We start from the raw sequence: 12,361 nt of genomic DNA on the forward strand, positions 1-12,361 counted from the left end.
GTGGAATTAACACGCTTTGACTGTAGCACAAGCTGTATTGAAGTATTTTATAAAAAATAATTCAATCAAGATCAAGAATTATGACCACAGTAAACAACAATTCATAATCGGTAAAATAATCGACTCTTCAGAAATAGAATCCATCGATTCTAGAAGAATCGAGTAGAATCGCCCTTCCCCACTGATGCTTACGAACCCTGTTGATTTAGGCTTAAGTGGAACGCACCCTAAGGGTCTCCCTAGTGCAGACCTGCCCTTTAGGGTGCAAATACCTCCTCAAGTTCTGGGACCAGGGCTACAGCCGAGGGCTGAGCTGTTACCTTGCTAACCGTTGCGTGGGTTTTGGGAGAACTGCAAGAGTGTGTGTGTGCCCATACGCGTGAGGCCCAGCTATATACTCGTGGTACGAGCCAGTATGGACGCACGCACAGTCTTGCACTTCTCCCTAGGGATGAACCGATCCAAGTAAATACGAGTAAATACTCGATACTTTCGTTTCGATACCGAGTAATTTTAGCATCGATACCTACGGCTGCGATATGTACTTGGTATCGGAAAAAGGTACTCGTATCAGAACATATATTTTTTTATAAATTTATATGTTAAATAAATGTTTGTTAATAAAATACTATTTTTCCTTTCATTTGTGACCGTCACCGGTGGCGAGACGGTTACCGGTTGGACGGAGAAGGGATTGGATTGCCGACACAGTCGGTATGTCCGGGTTCGGCGAATGATGAGGCGTGTATTTAAACAAATAACAGTTGTTTATTGGTCTGTCTTTAGTACAGGTGCGAGGTATGTGTCCGGTCGCGGTGAGTCTCGTGCGGTAACTCCGGTACGGTTAGTCGCGACGGAACGTTTTTTCGCGGCGGCGGTGAGCTTCGGAAGTGGGATGCGGAGTTTGTTGCACGTTCTACCCTAATCGGCGCGGAGACACCTCTCTGACGTAGGTAGGGCGCAAGATTGTTCTCGGCCTATTTCGAATAGAAGCTGGTAATGGCACAGTATGGCGATGGCCGAAACTGGCACAACCTCGGGAGTTCCAAAAATCGAGCGCTGGATTTACTGCATGAAGCGGTATAGCTATCATGCACCAGTGCTCCTGATTTCGCTCGCCGGGGCTTTATAACGTGAGGCCGAAAAACTTCGCATGCGAGAGCAGTCGCGGGGCCGCGGCCGCCTGGCGGTCGCGGCACGAACTAGGTCTGTTGTCTCGGCGCTGTACGCTCGCGCGGCGCGTGACGTGACTTCGTCACACACTTTTCTGCATTCTTTTGGTGTCATAAACATCTGTATATATCATTTTATCAGTTATGTATTTATCTTATTATATGTTCCACTTCTCTTGTTTCCATGCCGCGAAACGACTGTATATTTTTTTTTCTCTTCAGTTATATAGATTAATTATTATAGACTGCTTCGTACTTACTTACTTATATACTTCGTTGTAACTAAAGGCTACTCCTCGTTAAATAATAGTAAAATAAAATACGTCTTCGTTAATAAAATATATTAATAAACAAAAATCTGTACTAATTTTCGTTCGATATAAGTAGGTATCGACACTTTTGATTCGATACTGAATAGATATCGATACTTTCTTTCGATACAAGTTATGAGTAAAAGTTTCGATACCTTGACGGTATCGGTTCATCCCTACTTCTCCCGCAGCCCATGCTGTGGTTAGCAACGTAACAGTTCTGCGCTCGGCTGTTGCCCGGCTCCCAAAACTTGAGGAGGTATTTGCACCTTACAGGGCCGGCCTGCCCTAGTGTCACAGTCTGAAAACAAGGCGATATTTGGGATTTTTTAAGAGAACACAATAATTATATTACTTAACAACATTATGCCTATATTTGTACATATTTAAACAACGTTTTAAAAATATTTAATTAAAAACTAACAGTACCTAAAACTTTAAACGGGTCTTTCTCAAAACGATGTTTTTCGAATTGGTTAGCACGATATCTAAAAAACCAAGCATCCTATTTACTTCAAACTTTGTACATATACAGGGTGTCCCACTAAGGAGTGGACAGCGCGATATCTCTTAAAGTATTGTCGATAAAAATATAAAAAAAATAGGGAATTGCATGGTTCGAGGGGGCCCATTTATTAGCGCGAACGAATTTTGTTTCCGATTATTATTTTAAAAGATACGATGGTCAAGTTCGGTTTTTCAAATGGAACTATTTTTTTTGAAGACCTGAGTTGATAGTGCGTTCCAAGACAAATTCAATAAGCTTTAATGTATACACTTTATTTCCACTGGTTTTTAAAATATTGCGCTTGCAAATTTACTGATTTTCACTGGAAGAAAACCCTCTGGAATAGGAAGGACCGGGGTCGGTCTTACTGGCGCTACGGGTGGCATTGCCTGTTGAAACTGATACCTACCTGCCAAAGGTCTACGACAGGGTTCGCAGGCCCAAAAGCTGGACAATTCTTTTCCGTCAGAAATGCTACTTAGGTAGGTACATCTGCGGTATCGAGAAGCGCATCGTTACTTTTATTTCGCACTTGCTTCTACGCTCGGATGGCCGGTTCTTTTGGGAGGGATGCAAGTTGGATTGGTTAGGTTAGGAGGAGTGAAAGTTGCTAGACTAAATTTCAACCATAGGGAGCAGATTGTGTCAAAAGAAAAGAATTGTCCAGCCTTTGGGCCTGCCATTTCTGGCGTAGACCTTTGGCAGGTAAGTATCCATTTCAACAGGCAGTGCCACCCGTGGCGGCAGTAAGACCGCCCCCGGTTTTTGCCATTCCAGAGGGGTTTCTTGCAGTGAAAATCAGTAAATTTGCAAGCGCAATATCTTAAAAACCAGTGGAAATAAAGTGTATACATTACAGCTTATTGAATTTGTCTTGGAACGCACTATCAACTCAGGTCTTCAAAAAAAATAGTTCCATTTGAAAAACCGAACTTGACCATCGTATCTTTTAAAATAATAATCGAAAACAAAATTCGTTCGCGCTAATAAATGGGCCCCCACGAACCATGCAATTCCCTATTTTTTTTATATTTTTATCGACAATACTTTAAGAGATATCGCGCTGTCCACTCCTTAGTGGGACACCCTGTATGTTCAATAGATGTCCCATTCTCGTTGGTTCTAAAACGAAGATCTAGATTAAATGAGAAATACTAAAAAAGTAACAAAAAAAATGAAAGCATCTAAAACAGAAAATTTCGATTTCTGAAAAAAAAATTCGCTGTTTTTTTAAGTCGTAAAAATCTAATTTTGCAAAAACCGACTTAGTTTTAGAAACGTCGGGAATGGGACATCTATTGAATATACGTACAAAGTTTAAAGTAAATCAGGTGATTGGTTTTAGAGATATCATGCTAACCAATTCGAAAAATATCGTTTCGAGATAGACGCGTTTAAAGTTTTAGGTGCTGTTATTTTTAGAATTAAATATTTTTTAAAATGTTGTCAAATATGTGTAAATATAGGGATAATGTTTTTAATTTATATAATTTAAGGTGTTCTTTTAAAAAAATCCCAATATCGCCTTCTTTTTAGACCGCCACATTAACAAGGAGGGGTCCCCAGGTATTCGCCTCCGATTGCTTCGATTTTTGGATATGTTTTAGAGGACCAAAAAATAAGAAATGGCTGTCTTCCTATTTTGGTCCTTGTGCATGTTCATAAGAGGTACAAAATTGTGTTGAATAATCCTTGATATAAATTTCATTTGTGTGATAACTTGCCGTATGGATGTTCTTGTCGCAGTCACCATTATTAGGGGGGAAACTATCCAAGAGGTGGTTCACCTCTCATTGTCGGTAGCGATGAAAGGTCATAAAACCACTTATGTGTCATTCTAAAATAATTTATGTCTCAAGCTTTTTAAGAATTTTAAGAATTTTTTACACGTTTCCAGTCTCAAATGCACAGTTAAAACATTAGGGGTGGTTTACCCCCCTATTAACCGTGACTGGCGGCAATAACATCATTCATGCAGAAAATTATGGTGCAAATTTTTATATCAAGTTTTATTCAACACAATTGCGTACCCCTTATGAACTTTGAGGTGTGATTTCACCCCTTAAACATGCAAACGGTTTGAAATAAAAAAACAAGTATTTCTTATTTTTCGGTCCTCTGAAACATATACAAAAACCAAAGCAATCGGTGGCGGACACCTGACAACCTCTCCTTGTAAGTAGGGAAATCCCTTTAAGAACAGTTTCGTAGGCAATAGGTACAAAATTAATCAGTTCAGTTCTGATCCTCATAGGGAACAGAAACCTTCGGTGTTAAAGTATTAAATATTCAGTAGTTAGTGATTAAATGGTACTGTGAATAGTTCAATAATAGTGTAAATAGTAAAAATTATATAGTTATATAGACAAATAGTCAAATAGCTACATAGTAGAGATAGTTAAATTAGACTGAGACAATTTATAAAATAACGGGTAGAAAAAAATGTGTTCTTGTACGAAAGTACTTTAAGAATTCTGATAATGTGGACAAGTTGCAATGTAAGTACTATTGAACACTGTTCTTCAGAAATTTCGGTACGTACATACAGGGTGTAACAAAAATGTTTCCGTTCCTTGAGAGGGGTGATTCGTGAAACAACTTTTTCCTTAACGAAATATTAATAAAAAAAACGACAAATCAGAACGCGAGCCTTCCGCTCGAGTTCCCGCGGTAGCGTTGGCTACGCGGTAGGCGGTTGCGCTTGTACTACGCACAAGCAAGTCGACATGCATCGAAGAAAATTGCGTAGAATAGCAAATGAAAATGACGTAACAAATAAAATCGAACATTTTGTCATGGTTTGTCCTTTAAAGTGAATAACGAATAAAAGATAAATCGAGGAAAATCATGTCAAACGTAAAAAGACGAATACAAATTTTTTATAGCAGAATCTTAAATAATAATTGCTTGAAGTGAGAGGACAAGAAATACGTAAATTTCGTTTTCAAATAACGCATAAACGAAAAAGTAATGTAACAAGAAATGAACGAAAAGTGATCATAGTTCGTTATTCTGATAAAAATCCCTAATTGAATAACGGCCAACACTGTTGCTGATAATGAATAAGACTGTGTAAAAATCCCGAAGAAAAATGTATGTACGGAAATTTAGAGAATTATCGCCGGAAATTAGCCATAGCCTGCGTTAAATTTATAGAATAATAATCACCAATAAAGTAACTAAAACTCACCCTTTCGGAAATTCAGCTGCAGCTTGGAAATCTGTGTCACTATGTCACTGAATCGATCCTGGCCATCGAGGGATGCGCCCAGTGCACAGCTGGTCCCAGACATAAGACACCACCCAAAGTTAATGATCGCAACGTCAATTGCGTCCGGGTTAATGTACCGAATATTCGTTTCACTGCGCGGCTACTAACACTGGTCATTTAATTTATTTTTCATGGAACGCGTCTTTTCTACGTTACAAAAATTAGTGGAAATGAAGTTTTACTTGGCGTTCGGAGCCGTGGGTGCAGCCACGCAAATGCTTGTACAGTAGTATTTGCATCTCCGTTGTGCTGGGTATAAACCCAAAACATCGCGCAATACTCTTGTGTAGGAAACATTTCTCTGACGCAATTGCTAACTGACAGACAGGTTTTTTTGCAAGGAGCTTCCTCTATCCCCAAGTTGTTTCTCTCGTTCCATTATGAGTTACGTCCCACCAGGATAACAGGCTTTAGGTAAAAAGAAGCCAGCACATTTATCGAAACACACGTGCTTCGCAGGAGCGCAACGTACGAATAAACTGACCAAAGCATTTCGCCAGGGTCGCGGTTTATGACCATATTGTCCCGCGAGTCGGCGGTAGAGAACGGTTTCCTACCGTTTTGGGTAATTTATGGCTTCATTGGTTTCGCCTCGTGGCAGACATGAACTCAGGGTATCGGAAAAGGAAAACAGGCATTTTCAGCTTTATAGCAATGCGAAGACTTTCTGTTTCTCTTCTCTTTGGACCATTTTGAACCAAAACGCGCGGTGTCTGCTGTCTGTCTCGAAGCAATGGGTACATTGGCAGTGAAAGGACGGAGCGCGAGGTTTTGTAAAAGTCCATGATGGTGCATTCGTTGCACTTCTGTAAAGCACGCGTGTTTCGAAAATGTGGTGGCTTCTTTTTACATAAGGCTTGTTATCCTGGTGGGAGTTGACTCATAATGGAACGAGAGAAACTACTTGGGGATGGAAGAAGCTCCTTGGAAAAAATCCTCTCAGTCAGTTAGCAACCTCGTTAGAGAAATGTTTTCTACACAAGAGTATTACGCGATGTTTTAGGTTTATGCCCAGAACAACGGAGACTCCCACGGCTTCGAACGCTAAGTGAAAATTCATTTCCACTAATTTTTGTTACGTAGAAAAGACGCGTACCATGAAAAATAAATTAAATGTCCAGTGTTAGTAGCCGCGCAGTGAAACGAATATTCGGTAAAATTAACCCGGTCGCAATTGACGTTGCGTCCATTAGCTTTGAGTGGTGTCTTATATCTGGGACCAGCTGTGCACTGTGCGCGTCCGTGCAGGACCAGGATCGGTTCAGTGACACAGTGGCAGGTTTTCAAGCTGCAGATGAATTTCCGAAAGGGTGAGTTTTAGTTACTTTATTGATTATTATTTTTTAAATTTAACGCAGACTATGGCTAATTTCCGGCGATAATTTTCCAAATTTCCGTACATAAATGTTTCTTGGGGATTTCTAAACAGTCTGATTCATTATCAACAACAGTGTTGGCCGTTATTGAATTAGGGATTTTTATCAGAATAAGGAACTACGATCACTTTTCGTTGATTTCCTGTTACTACAAATAATAATTATTTATTATTCTGCTTTAAAAAATATGTGTTTTGGTCTTTTTACTTTTGACATGATTTTCCTCGATTTATCTTTTATTCGTTATTCGCGTTAAATGACAACCAAAAGATGACGAAAGGTATCGATTGGCGTCGTTTTCGCAGAGATCTGGTGAGAAATGCGGAACTGGAAGATTTCTCACTTCTTAATGGGTATTTCAACTCCTCCGATGGTCGAAAGCCATAAACATGCGGTGAGGCATCGTGGGGGTGTTGTCTTCGCCACGGGATACCAGGCGGCATCTCCTTGAATCGAGTCGCTGGAGGATCACCCTTAAGAGGTTTTCTATCCGAAAAACCACTTTGGGAATTACATGAAAGGTCAAAGGTGAACATCCTATTTCAATGTGTTTGTCTCACCAATATGCGCCAGCTACAGTATTGTCTCGTTAACGGCTCGCTGGTCGGGACCGGCGTAGAGCCCGTATCGTGAACAGAGCCCTAATTCCGAGTGTTCGTTTCTCGCTTCTTTCTGGCCGCAGGGGGGAGCGAGATGGAACACTGCGTGCGCGATGGTGGCAAGCGCTTACCGTGAGCCGGGTCTGCGTCAAGATTTTGCGAAGCGGTTTTCGTGCTCACGGTAAGCGCTTGCGACCATCGCGCACGCAAAGGACGGAGTGTCAGGCGCCCGAAAGACAGAGCGAGGAAAAACATCAACACGTCGTCTGTCTCGTACTGTCCTCGCTCGCTTTCAATGCCTCTCGCTCGCTCTCGTTCCATCTCGCTCTCGCCATCGCCCGACAAGAGTGAGACAGAAGTGGTGGGGATAGCGAAAAGTCCGTATCGTGTACACCAAACCGAGCCCGTGACGAGACAATACTGTACTATCCGTTTCAAACGCATGGTGCAAACTTTAAGGCATTATTACTGTAAAATGCAAATAGATGGAACACTATGTCATAGGACCTTTTATGTTCCATTGGACTTTCCCTATCCCCCCCTCCCCTAAAATATCGCTACGTATATCGTTTACACCCTGTATATGATTAGTATCTTCCGTTATATTTCTCGCCATTTCTTAATTGTTAGTTTTTACTAGTTCCGATTCTCAACTTTTACCCTTTTACTTTTAAGTATTTTTTCCGAACTGATCAGCACGCTTGGTTCTACGGTATTCACGTTAGAAAATATTATCATTCGAAAATAAACAATATCATGCACATATTACTAAAGGAACATAAAATCTTAACTTACTTACCTGATACGCTGTTAAACTCTGATTTACTTCGTATAAAACAAAAAAGGCGACATAATTCTTTCATTTTTTTACACATGTAATAACAACGGCGTCGTGTAATTCGTACAAACATGCGGGAGCAATGGCGACTCTGCGGCCACCTCCGTTTCCTGTTGCCTTTTACATGGTTTGCTGGAATACTTAATCGATTGTTTACAAATAGAGATTTTCAATTCGGGACTTTTTACTCGCCGGACTTTTAGCCCGACCCTACCCTACCCGTGAACTTCAGTGCACGGGTACACGTACAGGGTCAGCGTTTTATCCTGCAACCTGCGCTCGCGCGAACTTGTAAAGTGTAGTTAAACCATGCACCGGCCCAGCGGAGAGCTGCCAGCTACCGCTGGATAGCAGTGATGTCTCTTTCAAATTAATGTCGCAAAGAGCTATTCGGAATTTCCCGGCCCAGGTAATCGAGCCGCGCGCTCCGCTTTTATGATCAGTTTACCACTCGCACCCCAGATTACTGTAATGAGGTTTGAAAATAATGTCGACTGATCTCGTACCCGTCTCAACTTAAAAAATTTTTAGCTACGACAGGGTTGATCGCGGCGCTATACACTTGTATGGAGAGATTTTTCGCCAGCTGCGTGTAAAAGCCACAATAATGGCGCATCGTTCTAAAAAATGACATTAACGGAAGCCGATATAGGCGTGGCGTTGAGTAACTAAAACATTCAGACACAAATATTCCAGAAAAAATATTAAAACACCGCTACAATCAAAGACACGTCCCATTACAATGCTATAGCTACCCCTTACGTCTGATCTAGGTATGCACTGCATTAAGGATAAAATCATAAAAAAGAAAACCAGAACAATAGATTCTGTGGTCTGCAGAACTAACACATAATTAAATGAAAATTTAATTTCTCAATTTCTGAAAGTAATGATACAGAAACAACTAGCCTATTGTTTATCAACACCGCGAATTTAAAAAACAGCATTAAATACAGTATCAAATAAACAATTTGCAAAAGCTTTTTATAACAATTATGGTTAAAAAATTGATAGAAAAAATTAAGTAAATGTAAAATATGTTAAATTATCCTTCATTAAGAGTAAATAATTGTTTCTCATTTTTCAGCGCAAATTGCATTCCAATATCTTTTATAATTTAAAAGTTATACGAAAAAGGCCCCAAATTTTTCAACCCGAGCCGGGAAATTCTGAATAGCTCTTTGCGACGTTAATTTGAAAGAGACCATCCCAAAATTCTCGAAGCTCGGGCATCACTGCTGTCCAGCGGTCGCTGGCAGCTCTCCGAACGCCAGGACGGTGCATGGTTGTAGTGAAATGCGTCCGTGAGGCGCTGTTGCCATTTTACCTGTTCGCACGAGCGTGGGTTACAGGATAAAACGCTAACTATGTATATTGCGATCCGTGAATTTCGATACACGTGTACCCGTGTATTGGGGGTCATTCTGGTTAGATGGGTTGAAAAAATCGATTTTTTTAAAACATTTTACGAAAGTACATGTCCCCAAGAACGTACTATTAAATTTTCTTGGATAAATTCCGATTATTTTACCTTCTACAGAGGTATTTTGTAGGGAGCGCAGAAACTCGTCCGTTTTCTCGAAATGTCATTTTTTCACATCGTGAAGAGAACGCTTATTCGGCACACCTACATATGGCTTTCTCAAGGACTACAACCAAGTATTTTCATCGAGTTTAACTTACTTTTAAAATCGAAAATAGCAAAAGACAAAAGACGAGAAACATTTTTCTTGAATTTTGCCCGCCATTTTGCCAATTTATAAGATAAATCACTAATTATAGGCCGATCAATAGCGACAGTCATACTGATCAAGAATCTGTTTGGATTATTGGGTTCCGAGAAGTCTAATAGCTGAAATCGCTTTCACCAGCGAGGTATGAATTTTTAAACATGCCATCAAGACCGCTTTCAAAAGCATTTTAAAAACAATAATTTTATTACTTTTATATTTTATATTTACTGTATCTTGTAATTTAATAAATCGAAAAAAAGTTTTATTCCATTACTATAATTATTTTCGTCGCAATAAATTCCTGAAAATCGCTGAATTTATCGGCGCGCTAACCGGAATGACCCCTTAAGAAGTATACGGATTAGAACACGGATTACTACACGTGTATCTTCAATACATGTTTCACGCCGGGATCTCTACTGGCAACCCTGTTCTGTACGCATCAAGAATGATCTGCGAAAGTCGATCGCGATCACCGCGCCGCTACAGGAAGAGCGCCCGGTGCCGACTCTCTGCGCAGCGTGTGCAAATAATTGTAGCGTTGTAGCGTCGTAGCGTCGATAGATTGTACCTCTTCATTTAATATAATAACCTACATTTTTCAAGTTACTAAGTAGTGAGTGTCATCCATTACTGTCCTTGAACATTTATATAAATCCCCACATATTTATACTATTATATAAAATTGAAGTTGCATACTTTGAAAAGCGGTTTCTCAGTAAATATGAACTGTACGCACAAGTGTATTACATCACTTTGTTCGTCTTGGCGAGAGGAAGGTTCTAACGTTTTTATTTTTTTTTTAAATACTGATTTCTAAATAATAGTAGATCGGGACGCGACCGCCAGGCGGCGCCCGGGCGAGCGCTTCTCGGTTGCATTACAGCACCACAGCGGGAATAAGTGGCCGAGGGTTCTCGAATTTACAGATTGCTGATTACAGATTATGAATCGGGCACGTTAATATGTTGGGCGAAGCCGAGAAGGGGGATGCTAGTATTTATATAAATTAATTTTATTTTCCTAAGTGCTAAATCCACCTATGGTTTGTCTTTTTTCTACATTTTCAGATATGTAGAATTAAACCAAAGTTAATAATATTGATGTTATGATGACAAAATAATTCTCATTTGCAAAATTATAAATGATCTCAAAATTTAGAAACTATAAGAAATATGGAAATTTAATAATGCATCACGTGGTTCATGCAAATTATGTAATTTCAATTTTAATCATTATTATTTGCAAATAAAGAATTGTAGATTCACCAGTGTTATTTCACTTCCATTAATCATTCTGCTCAGTCGACTAATTATGTCAATGGAAAAAATGAAATTACGTAAATTCCGAAAATTTAAAAAAAAATGACTGCTTGAATGGTTATAAATTACTGTATACGTGCCTTTGTTTATTTCCAAATAGCGATGAAACGTTGGATATGGAGGACAGCCGAAGGCCTAGAAGTGAGTCCAGTACAGGGGCAGAAGACACGACTATGACCCACATTACAGTCTCGTATCATGAGGAACATTATTCTCAATACAAAACTGTACGTATTTAGATGATTATAATTGTAACCGTTTAATAAGCTTCTTCGTCTTTATGTTACGGCATAATCATGATATCATTGCTACAAAATACGTCATCTTAATACAAACTTTTACATTTCGGTTTTTATCTCATGAAATAACAACTTTATTCATAAACTTAAATTCTTTTTATCGCGTATGCTCCATATTACCCTCAATTGTGTGACTTTTAAATGATATCGCAAGCACTGTAACTATTAACAGTTTAATAGTTTGAAGGGCATCGGCGTGTTTCCACGTTCTGATATTAACATCCTGTGCACGGTTTTCATATGATTTCACACCAATAAGTTATGAAAAGCGTCGAAAGTGTTCTCCGAGGGTCTCTGAATATTTACTTACTATGAAACAAATCACGATAGGAGTTCACTTTGTTGCCGTCTCAGAGACGCCTCTCGTTCGCATGCACTCAAGTGCGATAAGCTTGCGCGCTGAGTCATCCTCCAAGACTACAGGGAACTGAATGAGAAGACCGTTGGTGATGCTTATCTGCTTCCTAATATTACTGATATGCTGGATCAGCTCGGTGGAGCTAAATATTTTAGGATCTTAAATTTAGCGTCTGGCTTCCACCAAATTCATGCTGATCCTATGTTAAAACCTAAGATCGCCTTTTCAACTCCTCATGACCATTTTGAATTCAATAGAATGCCATTCGGGTTGAAAAATGTTACAGCCACTTTCCAGATACTAATGGATTAAATATTGTCGGGCTTATAAGGAAACGACCTTGCCTTGTATAATGCATATGGATGACATAATTCATATGCTGTGTCCCTTTAGGCATACGGTCGTAAATTAAAGAACCTTTCGGCGCGTTTACAAAATTCTGGGGTATCCCTTCAGCCTGAAAAAATGTCGATTTCTCCAGCGGGAAATAACTTATTTAGGACACCTTATAACAAGTGACTGAGTAAAACTTGAAAACAAAGAAAAATATTAAACAATTTCTTGGTTTTGTAGG

At 39.6% G+C, this 12,361-nt stretch overlaps 1 protein-coding gene across 10 annotated transcripts in view; it reads left to right on the top strand.

Moving 5' to 3' along the window:
- Machr-a (muscarinic Acetylcholine Receptor, A-type) overlaps positions 1-12,361 on the top strand; it is a 200,745-nt gene that overhangs the window by 154,369 nt on the left and 34,015 nt on the right. For all 10 annotated transcript variants that reach the window (XM_076810385.1, XM_076810388.1, XM_076810386.1 and 7 more), the window contains one exon: positions 11,231-11,357. In XM_076810385.1, coding sequence (XP_076666500.1) covers positions 11,231-11,357 — 127 coding nt within the window. The remainder of the gene's footprint in view (positions 1-11,230; positions 11,358-12,361) is intronic.

Source organism: Andrena cerasifolii, chromosome 4 (assembly GCF_050908995.1).
Source record: "Andrena cerasifolii isolate SP2316 chromosome 4, iyAndCera1_principal, whole genome shotgun sequence".
In the NCBI taxonomy this organism is placed as follows: domain Eukaryota; kingdom Metazoa; phylum Arthropoda; class Insecta; order Hymenoptera; family Andrenidae; genus Andrena; species Andrena cerasifolii.